Source organism: Schistocerca americana, chromosome 5 (assembly GCF_021461395.2).
Source record: "Schistocerca americana isolate TAMUIC-IGC-003095 chromosome 5, iqSchAmer2.1, whole genome shotgun sequence".
Classification (NCBI taxonomy): domain Eukaryota; kingdom Metazoa; phylum Arthropoda; class Insecta; order Orthoptera; family Acrididae; genus Schistocerca; species Schistocerca americana.
In genome coordinates, this window is record NC_060123.1 from 386,166,368 (window position 1) to 386,181,110 (window position 14,743).

The window sequence follows — 14,743 nt, forward strand, 5'->3', positions numbered from 1 at the left end:
GAATGGAAGAACTAGTAGAAGCCGACCTCGGGGAAGATCAGTTTGGATTCCGTAGAAATGTTGGAACACGTGAGGCAATACTGGCCGTACGTCAGATCTTACAAGCTAGGTTAAGGAAAGGCAAACCAACGTTTCTAGCATTTGTAGACTTAGAGAAAGCTTTTGACAATGTTGACTGGAATACGCTCTTTCAAATTCTGAAGGTGGCAGGGGTAAAGTACAGGGAGCGAAAGGCTATTTACAATTTGTACAGAAACCAGATGGCAGTTATAAGAGTTGAGGGACATGAAAGGGAAGCAGTTGTTGGGAAGGGAGTGAGACAGGGTTGTAGCCTATTCCCGACGTTATTCAATCTGTATATTGAGCAAGCAGTGAAGGAAACAAAAGAAAAATTCGGAGTAGGTATTAAAATCCATGGAGAAGAAATAAAAACTTTGAGGTTCGCTGATGACATTGTAATTCTGTCAGAGACAGCAAAGGACTTGGAAGAGCAGTTGAATGGAATGGATAGGGTCTTGAAAGGAGGGTATAAGATGATCATCAACAAAAGCAAAACGAGGATAATGGAATGTAGTCGAATTAAATGTAGACTGGCGATGGCAAGGAAAGAGTTTCTGAAGAAGGGAAATTTGCTGACATTGAGTATAGATTTAAGTGTCAGGAAGTCATTTCTGAAAGTATTTGTATGGAGTGTAGCCATGTATGGAAGTGAAACATGGACGATAAATAGTTTGGACAAGAAGAGAATAGAAGCTTTGAAATGTGGTGTTACAGAACAATGCTGAAGATTAGATGGGTAGATCACATAACTAATGAGGAAGTATTGAATAGTATTGGGGAGAAGAGAAGTTTGTGGCACAACTTGACTAGAAGAAGGGATCGATTGGTAGGACATCAAGGGATCACCAATTTAGTATTGGAGGGCAGCGTGGAGGGTAAAAATCGTAGAGGGAGACCAAGAGATGACTACACTAAGCAGATTCAGAAGGATGTAGGTTGCAGTAGGTACTGGGAGATTAGGAAGCTTACACAGGATAGAGTGGCATGGAGAGCTGCATCAAATCAGTCTCAGGACTGAAGACCACAACAACAACAACAACAACTGTAATATCATGTGCCATTTAGTTTCCCCTTTTCAATAATGGCGTATACTGTCCACTAGTTTGAGAGTTTATGCAAATCTGTTTGTGAACATAACTGCAACATTCTAAGTTAGCTTACTGGAAGCAGCCAATTTTATCCAATTTTTGGATCATTACAATACAAAAAACTTTCATGATCATTCTACCTACAGTTATTAAAAGACACTTCAAATGCATGTAGCTTAACATACTCTGGAATTAATTTAAAGTTATTTTTTCACTGTTCGGAGAAACATGTAACAATACAGTTCCAGTGTGGATGCTTTCTCAGGAGCAGGGTGATTTAGTTGCTGTTTGTAATCAGCTGGAAATCACCCTCGCTGCCATCAAGTGATTGGAAGCTGCTGAAAATGAGTATGTTGGGTGAACTACTGAGAATCACATATCAGAGATGCCAAAGGTATCTCAAGTACTACTTTCTCTCTCTCTCTCTCTCTCTCTCTCTCTCTCTCTCTCTCTCTCTCTCTCTCTCTCCCCCCCCCCCCCCCCCCCCCCCTTGCATACAGTTTCCTCTCAAGGAGTACAAATTATTTACTATTTGTCTACTTTACTGTGAATGAGGTGGTAGCTCTAGGGGTCCTGTAAAGGGGAGGCAGGGGCAACAGAGAACTAAGGGCTGCTACACCTGTACCCCCAGTTAACAAGTTTGAGGTGCTGTTACTCACTGAAACTATCGCTCCAACACACCTCATGTGTTGAGAAGTCTGCTGTGTACTCTATCATGGGAAGTTTGTGTAAATCGGTAAGGGCATATTAATTGTCAGCACTTCAGACATACATCAAATAATGGTACTCCATAGGAAAACAGCAGCAAGGTATAGAAAAGAATCACTCTGTGAACTCGAGAATACCTGAGGGTCCTGCCCAACATGTTAAGAGGCTGTCCTGGCAGCTACTTAGGGAGCATGGAGGAACCAGATGCAGATGGTAGCACCTGTTGAAAAACAGGATGCCTGTCATCTGGGCCTAGAGGTCATACTTGGACCTTTCCAGCAAATGGTAGAGAAAGTTGATAAGACAAGTCTTGTTCATAGAATTTGAACAAATCACTAATGGTATAGGTGGGCTGATAGAATTTGAATAAAGCTCTCAACAGTATAGGCAGGCTGATAGATATCTTCAGTATCCACACAACGAAGATGGCTCGGCAAACTAGTCCCCCCGTACTGCATTAGGAAAATCAAAGCTTAATGACTGTAACAGGGCACAAGTGTCAGAAACTTCTTATTGTGATTGTTATTGTTGTTATTGTGGTCTTCAGTCCAGAGACTGGTTAGATGCAGCTCTACATGCTACTCTGCCCTGTGCAAGCTTCTTCATCTCCCAGTACCTACTGCAGCCTACATCCTTCTGAATCTGCTTAGTGTATTCATCTCTTGGTCTCCCTCTACGATTTTTACCCTCCGCCCTGCCCTCCATTTTTGTGATTATTGTGATAAAGGGAGAAAAGGGGTATTTTGAAAAATATCCCCCACCTACATTGACAAAACACTGGAAAGTATAGCTGTAACTGTAAAGTCAATGAAACAGAACACTTTGGGTTGAAGTTGCTACATTTTTCCAAGTGACAACACTTCCGAACTCTTAAGAATTTGAGTTAGTATACTGTAGTGGTAGAAAACCCCAACACATTCAACTTCCACTTGGGCAATGTAAGTTGTTCAGATACAGTGGATATGGATACTGCTGAATTGCAAAATGAATGGGAAATTAAAGGTGTAACAAAAGATCAAAATGAAGAACTGAATGGTGAGCTGCAACAGATTCCCACCTTCACTATGGTTTTCAATTTGCACATCCTTCCAGAACAAATAGAGACCAGAGTTATTTGACTGAAAGCAAGATATTATGTACTCCAGTACAAAGCATTGCTCTAAGTGTCAAAAATGTCACCCCACAGTAGGGTGTAACGACAAGTCAACATGGGGCAAATGTGGGAAAGACTCCCATGAAGCAGGCTCATAATACTGAACTCCATTTTTAAGTGAACTGTTAAGGTGGTCATTGGAGCAAGAATAGCCCAGTATTCCCATAACAAAAGAAAATTCAAGAAAGTAAAGTAACAAAGAACATTCCATATACTGAGGCAAAAACAGAATACTACGCCCATCAACCTCCTGTTTTCCCAACTTCCTTTGCTCCCACTCTAAGAAAAGATGTAATCAAAGTCAGTGCTGCCACACACACATGCAGTAGATACTGGCACAAGCTTGTGTGTATGTAAATGTACGTGTACATGCAATGATGACCGGACTACTGAGCCTTTAGCTGCTGTTAAATCAGTTACAGCAACAATAGGTAGTCTGGCATCCAGTGTGGCATTTTAACTACCCCGCAAGAATTTTTGTATATATATATAATTTTTTTTTTTTTTTTTTTTTTTTTTTTTTGGGGGGGGGGGGGGGGCAGGCAGGCAGGCAGGCAATTTTTGATGCACGTGCTTAAGTAAGTAAAATATAATGTTAATTATTTTGTAAACAATTTTCATGATTCTACACAAATAAGTACAATGCACTTTTAAAAATAACTCACTGTAATTGATTATTAAAAAAGGAGTACAAATATCCAATGGTTACCTTAGTGATAGATGCACACTGGGATGCATCCAAAGAGGGGCAAGGTAGGACAGTGCAGGAAAAACTTCGCGACAGTCTGTGCACATATTGGGAGTCAATGTAAGTTGTTACGCCCGCTCTGCAAGAGCATGTGGTCTGTATGCTGCCTGTCAGCTTTTCGGCACTTGTGCATTAATCTGTGTTCCCGACACTGCACAGTGCAGTGTGCATTAATCTGTGTTCCTGACACTGCACAGTGCAGGCTGAAGGGGGCACTGTGCTACCCTGGCCTGCGCCACAATTTGCGCTGTTGTATTTACACCCATGAGTCACAAAAACCTTCACTGTCCTGTCCTTAATCAGTTGATTCTCAATATATCCCTAGCCTTAAACACACAGGAACTATCCTATGTTCCAAAAAAGTCACACGTAATGGAACTGTTGCAAAAGCATGTAATCCACGCAGCTTGAGAAAGTGGTTCACACAGGGTACAAATGATGTCTTAGGAGTAAGCTCACAGATTCTTGCTTGAACTATTGAACGCAGTCTAGCCATTGCAGAAGAATTGCCGTACCTTGTTCTCGGCACATTGTTACATCCTGGTTATCCTGTTCAGCAACCTTTTTAAATTACCTTCTGCTTTAACAGTTTTCTTCCCAGTTTGCTGGAAATAACCTAGAAATTGTTCCTCTACTTGTACTTTCTTTTATATGTGAACATAATGAATAATTTCATTGAGCTGCTCTATGAAGTAAATGCAGAAGGTTTCAGAATAGCAAAAGAAAATTCTCTATGGTTACTTTGATCTGAAGTAAGGACTTAACTATTTGCATTACTGGTAATTAATTTAAAAATGTAAAATGATATTGAAAAGAGTGCTGCATCCCAGAATGTGCTACTGCAATTAAGTGATTTATCAAAGACATACAACCGACAAGAGCACCTGATCTTTAAGGAATTCAGAATTTAATACAGGCCTACTTACATCATATATTCAGCTACATGTTTCGTGCAAAAACAGGAGACCCTAAATCAAACGTCTACTCTATCCAAAACCTGAAATTCTTCACAATCACAGTACATTCAGTAATAAAGTGTTGGTTTACTTACCAAATTAATAAGAACATGAAAACTTTCACAGTACAATGACTCAAGTACTGTGTGACAGTAACTTTAATGCACACAAAGCACCAATCTAGTCCCTAAGCTCGTTAGATGCCTGCTCCCATAAGTGTCAGTACTAAAACAATGAAAAGCAAATACTTTTAGTGCTCATGCTACAGAACCTGGCAAGTTTTGTAACTGCCACAGAGGTTGTACCTTTGCAAACCAAACACCCTTGCTATGCCATTGTCCAGCAGAGGTCACTACCAAGCTGCAAAGAAACTTTCAACCACAGAGCTAGAAACACAAAGTAGTTAAATCCTGGGAAAACAGCCTCCATCACAGCAAAAGGTGAAACCCAAAGGAATCTAGCACAAAACCATCATAGAGGAGGTGGCTAGTAGTAAATGAAAAAGACAACTCTGAAATGGAGTATGTTCATGAACCAGGCGGTCATCCCACGTCTCCTATGGCTGTCCAACATGCTACAAACAAAGAGAGAGTGAAAGAAAACTTATTAATGCCATGGAATCTGAATAGTTGAAAAAAAAAAAAAAAAAAAAAAAAAAGTAAAACTTTCAACACAGGATAGGCTCCTGTTCCTGTGTATACAAGACAAGCACCTCAAAGTTTGAGACAACCCTGTATTTAAAGGTTACACCAAACACAGGAACATGATACAGATGGTGGATGGACAAAGTTGGGGCAGCACTATTTGTGCAAGGTAAATTCCCTTCTTTACCTGTTACCTTCACCACCTATCTTTAAGCAGAAGCTGTTCATGTTTACTTACCACTAAGAATAACTGTGTGCTTTGTGTGTATGTCAAACCCATGAACATTAGGTAATGAGGCCCTTGAGGTCCCTTAGGTCCTTTTCCATAAACTGCCTTGTCCCTCTTTACTCCTCATGGAGTTCTATGTGCCTCACATGCAGCGGAGCTCAACATACGCTTGTTCCAGGGATTGAGTAATGGAGCTGTTTCCCTTGTCAAACAATGTCTGCCTTCTCACTAACAAGGAAAACTACACCTTCCAGTGCTGCAGAGAGATCATTGACAGCCATTGACCTGTGTCTTTGCTCTCCCACACTAGATAATGAAGTCCCAGGGCAAGTGGCAGAGGACTTGCACTCTAGTGACCAATCTCCGTTTCTATCCACGTGCCAGATGCATCGGCATCTACAACAAAGCCACGTAATCTGATTTTAAACAAAGCCAACTGGGCATGGTACAGCAGTGACTCTATTCCAACATTTGTCTAGCATCAAGAACATATAACTACCCACAAATCACAGAGCTGCTGTTGTGTCTATACAGAAGTCATCTGTTAAACTCTGCCAACTTCCATTCCCATGGTGGAGCAAGGAATGCCATTTAGCAAATAGGAACACGGGACATAGTGTCACTAAAGTTCCATTACAACCCATTTGGCGAGAACTTGCAGCCTTTCACACTGCTCAGTGATTTCATTTTGAAAAGATAGTTGCTACTCGCCATATAGGGGAGATGCTGACTTGCAGATAGGCACAACAAATAGGCTGTCAGAAAGTGAGCTTTCGGCCAACAAGGCCTTTATTGGAAATAAGATGCACAATCAAATGCAACTCAAATACAACACACACGAGCACAGTCTCTGGCTGCTGAGGCCAGACTGAGAGCAGCAGTGCATACTGGGTGGCAGGGGAAAGGAGGAGGCTGGAGTGGGAAAGGGGGAGGGGGGGGGGGTATATCAGGGTAGGAGTGGTGGACAGTAAAGTGAGTCTTGTGGGAGCACACAGGGATGAGGTGTAGAGAGTGTAGGACAGCTAGGTGCAGTCAGGACATTAGGCAGAGGGCGGGGAAGGGGGCTAGATGAAAAGGGGAGAAGTACAAAGACTGTTGTGTGATGGTGGAATAGAGGGCTGTGTAGTTCTGGAATGGAAACAGGGAACAGCTACAGAGGTAAGGACAATGACTAATGAAGGTTGAGGCCAAGAGGTTTACAGGAACATAGGATATATTGCAGAGAGCATTCCCGCTGGTGTTGGTGGGAAGGATCTAGATGGCACAGGCTGCGAAGCAGTCATTGAAATGAAGAAGTGGTTGCAGCTTAGCTTGTAGATCACAAGACTTGTTTCACAGGTAATCCTGCCTTTGATGGGATAAGTGATACTTGTGATCGGACTGAAGTAGGTCGTGATGGGAGGATGTACGCGACGGGTCTTGCACCTAGGGCTGTTACCGGGATATGAGCCTTAAGGCAACATGTTGGGAGCAAGTGGTTGTGTAGGGATGGATGAAGATTTGTTCAGTGGGCAGTAAAATACCACAGTGGGAGTGGTACTAAGGATAGTGGGTAGGGCATTTCTCATTTCAGGGCATGACAATAGGTAGTCAAAACTCTGGCAGAGAATGTGGGTGGTGCTGAGTCACAAGGGGAATGCTCCTTGTGGGAGGATATTGGGAGGTAGCACATGACTGTAGAGATAAGGCATGGAAGATCTGTTTTCATGTAGGTCTGGGAGGGTAATTATGGTCTGTGAAGGCCTCAGTGGGACACTCAGTATATTTAGAGAGCGACCGCTTGTCCCTACAGTTCCGATGTAAAGGGAGGTGGCATCAATAGTGATGAGCAGCACACCATGTGGTAAAAAAACTGGAACTGTGAAGGTGTCGGTGGAGAAAATGGTTATCATCTTCTATATAGAGGAGTTGGTTGCACATAATAGGCTGAAGGTGTTGGTCTATGAGAGCAGAGATTGTCTCACTGGGGGCATAGTAACAAGCCACAATGGGGCATCATGGGTGGTTGGGTTTATGGACTTTAGGAAGCATGTGGAAGGTAGGAGTGCAGTGAGTGGTAGATGTGAGGAGAGCGTAGGACCCCGGAGAGTCTCTACAACCATCTCCAATCTCCCCCACATCCCCTCATACCTGACAATTCCTGCCTCTCACAGACCTACTACATTTACCCCACTCAAAAGCTCCCTCCTGCCACTATACAGCATCCAGAACCTAAACAGACCCAAAATACAGTTATGAACCTTCCCTCCAAAAGCCTTAGCCCCACAGAAGTATCTGTCCTTCGGAAAGGCCTCACCTTTCGCCCCATTTCCATGCAGCACTTGTTAAACTATCAGCGACGTCTCCTTGTCATCTTCAACTGGATCTGGTGTGATGGCGTAATCCCGTTGCAATGGTGGGAGACCACCATCATTCCAGTGCTCAAACCTGCTAAAACCCCGCTTGATATGGATAGCTACCAGCCCATCAGCCTCACTAATGTTCTTTGTAAGCTGTTAGAACGTTTGTTAAGTTGATGGTTGTGTTGACTCCTGGAGTCAAGGGGCCTACTGGCTCCATGCAAGGTTGGTTTCTGCCAGGGTCATTCTGCCACTGTTAATCTCGTGTCCCTCGATCTGCCATCCGAATGGCCTTTTCCAGACACCAGCACCTGGTGGTGGTCTTTTTTTATTTAAGGAAAGCTTATAACACAACCTGGTGATGTCATATCCTTGCCAGCACTGGTATTGCTGAGCGGCACCTACAGGGAGTCATCCACAAGGCACAGTCATGGGCTCTAGCCCACAGCTTCCAGTTTTTAGCCAAGAAGTCGTGTGTTGTGCACTTCTGTTGGTGTTATACCATTCGTCCAGAACCTTAATGACGATCCACTCACGATAGTGGAGACATAACGATTCTTAGGACTGGTTTTCAACGCCCAATTGACTTGGCTTCCTCATCTTCATCTGCTTAAGTGGAAGTGCTGGCAGCACCCCAATGGCCTCCGCTGCCTGAGAAATACCTACTGGGGTGCAGGTCACTCTACACTGCTGCAGCTCTACAGAGTCCTTGTTCAATCCCGCCTTGACTATGGGAGTCTGGTTTATGGTTCGGTGGCACCCTCGGTGTTGCGGTAAAATGTAAATGTTGTATGGCTAGGGCCTCCCGTCGGTTAGACCATTCGCCGGGTGCAAGTCTTTTGATCTGATGCCACTTCGGCGACTTTCGCGTCGATGGGGATGAAATGATGACGATTAGGACAACACAACAATCAGTCCCTGAGCCGAGAAAATCTTCGACCCACCCGAGAATCGTATCCGGGCTCTTAGGATTGACATTCTGTTGTGCTGACCACTCAGCTACCGGGGGGCGGACAGTGTTGCGGTTACTAGACCCAGTGCACCTCTGCAGAGTTCGACTAGCGATGGGAACTTTTAGGATGAGTCCGGTGTCCAGCATACTGGAGGACGCTGGAGTCATCCCATTACAGATCAGGTGTGCACAATTGCTCTCCAGTTATGTCGCACACATTCATAGCTCTCCTGAGAATCTGGATTATCGTCTCTTTTTCCCAACCATGGTGGTTCAACTCGCACATTGGCAGCCCAGGTCAGGACTTATGATTGCATTTTGCGTCCAATCCCTTGTGTCTGAACTGGAGTCCTTCCTTTTACCACCTCTACTCGAGGTCCATTCACATACACCTCCATGGTGTAAACCTAGGCCGAAGCTTCATCTGGCCCTACACATGTCCCTAAGGACCCCGTGGCTCTCCACTGTCTTTTCCTCTTGATTCTTGACGTGTTGGGGCTCTGAACTGGTTTACACTGATGGATTGATGGCCACTTTGGCTTCACCTATGTTCACAGAGGACATATTGAACAGCACTCCTTGCCAGATGGCTGCAGTGTTTTCACTGCAGATCTGGCGGCCATGTCTCATGCTCTTGAGCACATCCATTCATGACCTGGCGAGTTGTTTCTTCTCTGTAGTGACTCCTTGAGCAGCCTACGAGCTGTAGGCCAGTGCTACCCCACCATCCTTTGGTAGGCGACCATCCAGGAGTCCATCTATGCCCTGGAACACTCCTGTCATTCAGTGGTGTTCATCTGGACCCCAAGAAACGTTGGAGCCCCAGGCAATGAACTTGCTGACAGACTGACCAAACAGGCTACACAGAAACCGCTTCTGGAGATTACCATTCCTGTAACCGACCTGCATTCGTTATTACGCCAAGGTTTTTTGGCTTTGGGATACGGAATGGCATAACCTCGGTATGCACAACAAAGTGCGGGTCATTAAGGAGACTGTGAATGTGTGGAGTCCTCCACGTGGGCCTCTCACAGGGACTCTGTGGTTCTCTGCCAGCTCCGCATTGGCTACAACTGGGTGACACACGGCTATCTTCTGCACCATGAAGACCCACCTCAGTGTCGGTGCGGTGCCTGGACGACAGCGGCCCATATTGTGTTGCGCTGTACTACTTTGGCTGCCCTGCGACATAATCTTCAGTTATCGGACTCATCACCGCTAAATTTAGCTGACAACACCTCACCAGCTGATTTAGTTTGACATTTTTATGTGAGGGTGAGTTTTATCATTCTATCTAAGTTTTAGAGCATGTCCTTTGTCCCTCTGTGTCCTCCACCCTAGTGCTTTTAGGCAGGAGGTTTATGTGTGTTGCAGAGTGGCTGGCATATCCTTTTTATTCTCATGATCAGCCAGCCATGGTCATCTGTTCTCTTGTTTTAATCCCTTCTACCTGCTTCTTGCATCTCTCTGTGGTTTTCTTTCTGTTTTGTCCATTGTAGTGTTTGTTGTCCTTCTGTCTTTCTTGTGGTTTTTCCTTTCCCCCAGTTTTGTGTTGTAAGTCTTATTTGTTTTAATAATAGGTCCCTCCCCCCCCCCCCCCCCACCCCACCCCTCTCTAAACCAACCAATTGCTCCTCAGATCCTTAGGCCCATCCCAGGTCCTCTCCCTGGGAGTCCATCTCTCCCCTCATCCCTACCGCTCCCCGCACTCCTGTCTACTACGGGCTTACTGAACTCTATAGGCCCAACCATCCGTGATGCCTCATTGTGGCCGGTTACTGCGCCCCCACTGAGAGACTCTGCTCTCGTAGACCAAAACCTACATCGTATATAAAAGATAACAACCTTTGCCTCCACCAACTCTCCAAAGTTCTTGTTCCTTTACCATCCTTTACCACATGGTGCCCTGCTCATCAGTATTGATGCCACATCCCTAATGCCTATGGCCTTATCACTATTGAACATTACCTTACCCATTGTCCAGCAAATCCCAAACCTATGACCTCCTTCCTAGTCACCATGACCAACTACATCCTCACCCATAAGTACTTCTCCTATGAAAGCATTACCGAAAAAAAAAATCTGTGGTTCAGCTATGGGTACCCATGACACCATCCATGCCAACCTATTCATGGGCCTTCTAGAGGAATCCTTCCTAACCACCCAGAATCCCAAACCCCTCACCTGGTTCAGAATCATTGATGACATTTTTGTATCTGGATCGAGGGTGAGGACACCCTCTCCACATTCATCCAGTACCCCAAAACCTTCACTCTCATTTGTTTCACCTGGGCCTGTTCAACCAAACAAGCCACTTCCTCTATGTTGATCTCCACATCAAAGATGGCTACATCAGTACCTGTGTCCACATCAAACCCACCAACCACCAACAATATCTCCACTTCAACAGCTGCCACCCATTCCATACCAAGAAGTCCCTTCAATATAAACAGCCTCGCTACCCTGGCCCTCGCAGCTGTAAAAGCAAGCGGCACACTCTAAATATACAGAGGGTCCCACTGAGGCCTTCACCGACTGTAATTATTATCCCAGGCTTGTACAAAAACAGCCTTATCTCTCCAGTCACCCACCTCCTCCAAAAGTCCCACCATCCGGCCAGCAGCGGAGCATCTCCCTTGTGACTCAGTACTACCCAGGACTGGAGCAATTGAATCACATTTTATACCAGGGTTTCAACCACCTCTCATTGTGACCTGAAATGAGGAATGTTCTACCCATTATCCTAACCACCTTTCGCACAGTGGTATTCCACTGCCCACCAAACCTACATAATATCCTCGTCCATCCCTACACAACCCTGGCTCCTAAAACCTTGCCTTATAGCTCTTGTCCCTGTAATGGACCTACATGCAAGACCTGTTCAAAACATCCTCCTACCATCACCTAATCCAGTCCGGTCACAAGGATCAACTATCCTATCGAAGGCAGGGCTATCTGTGAAACCAGTCTTGTGATCTACAAGCTAAGTTGCAACCACTGTGCTACATTCTACGAGGGCATGACAACCAACAAGCTGTTGCCTGCATGAATGGCCACCAGGAAATGGTGGTGAAGAAACAGCTGGACCACTCCATTGCTGAGCACATCACCCAAGACAACAATTATAATTTTAGTGACTGCTTCACAGCCTGTGCCATCTGGATCCTTTCCACCACCACCAGCTTTTTTGAATTGCACAGGTGGTAACGCTCCCTGCAATATATCCTATGTTCCCGAAACCCCCCGGATCTCTCAACCTTCGTTAGTCATTGTCGTTACCCATCTAGACCCTTCCCTGTTCCCATTCCAGCAGTACAACACAGCCCTCTTAGTTGTCTCCTTTTCTGCTACCCCCTCCCCCCCGATCTAATCTCCTGACTGACATAGCTACCCTACTCTCTCTTCACCTCATTTCTGTATGTTCCCACAAGCGGCACCTTACTGTCTCCAACCCCTACCCTGATATCCCTTGCCCTCCCCACCCCCAGTTTCCTCCTTACCCCTACCACCTGGTGTTGCTTCTCCCATGATGCACTGCTGCTGTCTGTCTGGCCTCAGCAGTCAGAGACTGTGGTCTCACGTGTGTGTGTGTGTGTGTGTGTGTGTGTGTGTGTGTGTGTGTGTGTGTGTGTGTCGTCTATTTCCATCAAAGGTCTTGTTGGCTGGAAGCTCACTTTCTAAGTCTCTCTGTTGTGCCTATCTGCAACTCAGAATATATGCTATATGGTGAATAGCAACTATGCTTCTCATAATATTGTTACATTGCATCCTGGATTTTCCATTGTTTGCTCAGTGATTTTGTCAGAGAAAGTAAAAAGCAGTCCTGGCACGAATTTTTACAATCTATTAACTATGTCATACCATTGACGAAGGTATGGCAGTCAATGAAAAGTTATCAGCGGGAACAGTAATGTGTACATTGTGATGACCATACAGGACAATGGAACTCTAAGCATTACACTGGAACCTGTAGCCAAGACAATAGCTAAATACTTCAAACAGATTAGATTTAATGCCAATCGAGAATCTGTATTCCAAACCAGATGTGAATTGGCTGTGCCGATATTGTTGGACTTAACCTTTGAATAACACTAAAGAGTACGGCCATCTCTTTCGGAAGGATTTAGAGCATGCACTCATTGTGGATCACCGAGCGAGGTGGCGCAGTGGTTAGACACTGGACTCGCATTCGGAAGGACAACGGTTCAATCCCGGGTCCGGCCATCCTGATTTAGGTTTTCCTAAATCACTCCAGGCAAATGCTGGGATGGTTCCTCTGAAAGGGCACGGCCGACTTCCTTCCCCATCCCTCCCTAATCCGATGAGACCGATGACCACGCTGTCTGGTCTCCTTCCCCAAACCAACCAACCAACCAATTGTGGATCACAGTACAAGACATTGCACAAAGTGCACAACAACATTTGAAAATTCAGTTTATGAACTACCTTCCCACACTTTTTACCTGAATCTGGTCTGAGGGATGATACTGTTTTTCTTAGAGGGTAGCAATTATGACCCCCTCCTGAAACCCAGAAAGGATCACATCAGCCCAAATAGTTATTGCAGTGTAGCACTTACCAGGTGCACAGTCGAAATCACTCGACAGGATAAACAACTGTTGCTTAGTATGGGTTTTAGAAACCAGAAAACTTTTTAGTCACCTTAGTGTGGTTTTTGTGGGCACCACTGAATTCTCAATGTAATATTCCAAAAAGCAGCAATATGAGACTTTTTTGTGTGGGCACCTCCTCACATGAGTATTTTTTGTTATTCAAAAGTCCTATGACACTATATGGAAACATAATATCTCTGACAAATGTGAGAATGAGGCTTCTGCATTTGTCTTCTAAGTATAATGGACTCCTTCCTTTGAGGACAGTACTTTATGTTCAGATTTGGCAATGGTGTCCTCGGGGGTGGGTGGCCTGTTAAGTAGTATGTTAAAAACAGTCTAGAGCATGTAGCGACTCGCAGGGTCACACAGTATGGTGTCGTGTGTGTATTTATTTATAATGTGTCTGTCAAATGTTTTTCTCACCAGCTGAGGCATTGTTTTACTTCCTTAGTATTAGCACAGGCTAACAGTATTAGTGATATTAGTCGACTACAATATTATTGCAGCTGGGAGTGAGGGTGCTTTGGTCAGCTCATCTTGAATTTGTCATATTTCATGAGGACACACTGAACCACTTGATAGTATATGCACAACTGTCATTGAAATCATTCAGGATGTGACGGGCTTTCCTTAGGCACCATCGTACTTGTTTACTGTAATGCCACCCTGTTTTTTCCGTAACGGCTCCAGGTGGCCAAGTGCAATAGTATCATGGTGGGGTAGTAATATACTTATTCTTAGACTCCAGGATCTATTGTTTTCAGAAATGTATTCCTCTTGAGTTACTTCATTGCAAACTAAATAAGACCAAGATTCATTCTTGTCTCTCAGAGAAGATCCTATATGTAAAACTTTGCCAAGCTGCTATATCTTTATAGCTCCTGTTTCTGTGCAATATAATAAAGTTTTGTTCCTTTCTTATTTGACAGTTTACATTCGTACAACAATCAGTTTACAGCTCAACACCATGGATTTAAAGGTCAGACGGCGGAAAAATAGCCAGCCCGACAAGACATCCTAGAGCAGTTCATGCTCCGTGCCATGATCCCCAACAGTCGGCACAGAATAAATGTCTGAAGATGATCAAAAACTCATTAAAACTGGTCATCTGTTTCAAAATAAAATTACGGTATGCAATCTAGACTCTATTATTATATTTAAAAAATTTAATAGTGTTTTACGACCATTGTGATCTTCAAGAACTATGTTCAGAAAAAAAAAATCTTAAGTATTATGGTTTCTGCAGTCAT

The 14,743-nt window shown here is 44.3% G+C and overlaps 1 protein-coding gene across 1 annotated transcript in view; it reads left to right on the top strand.

Moving 5' to 3' along the window:
- LOC124615844 (ATP-dependent RNA helicase DHX30-like) overlaps nt 1-14,518 on the top strand; it is a 358,540-nt gene extending 344,022 nt beyond the window's left edge. Inside the window, exon 15 of the mRNA XM_047143997.1 lies at nt 14,423-14,518. Coding sequence (XP_046999953.1) covers nt 14,423-14,470 — 48 coding nt within the window. The 3' untranslated portion in view covers nt 14,471-14,518. The remainder of the gene's footprint in view (nt 1-14,422) is intronic.
- Nucleotides 14,519-14,743: the final 225 nt, after the last annotated feature.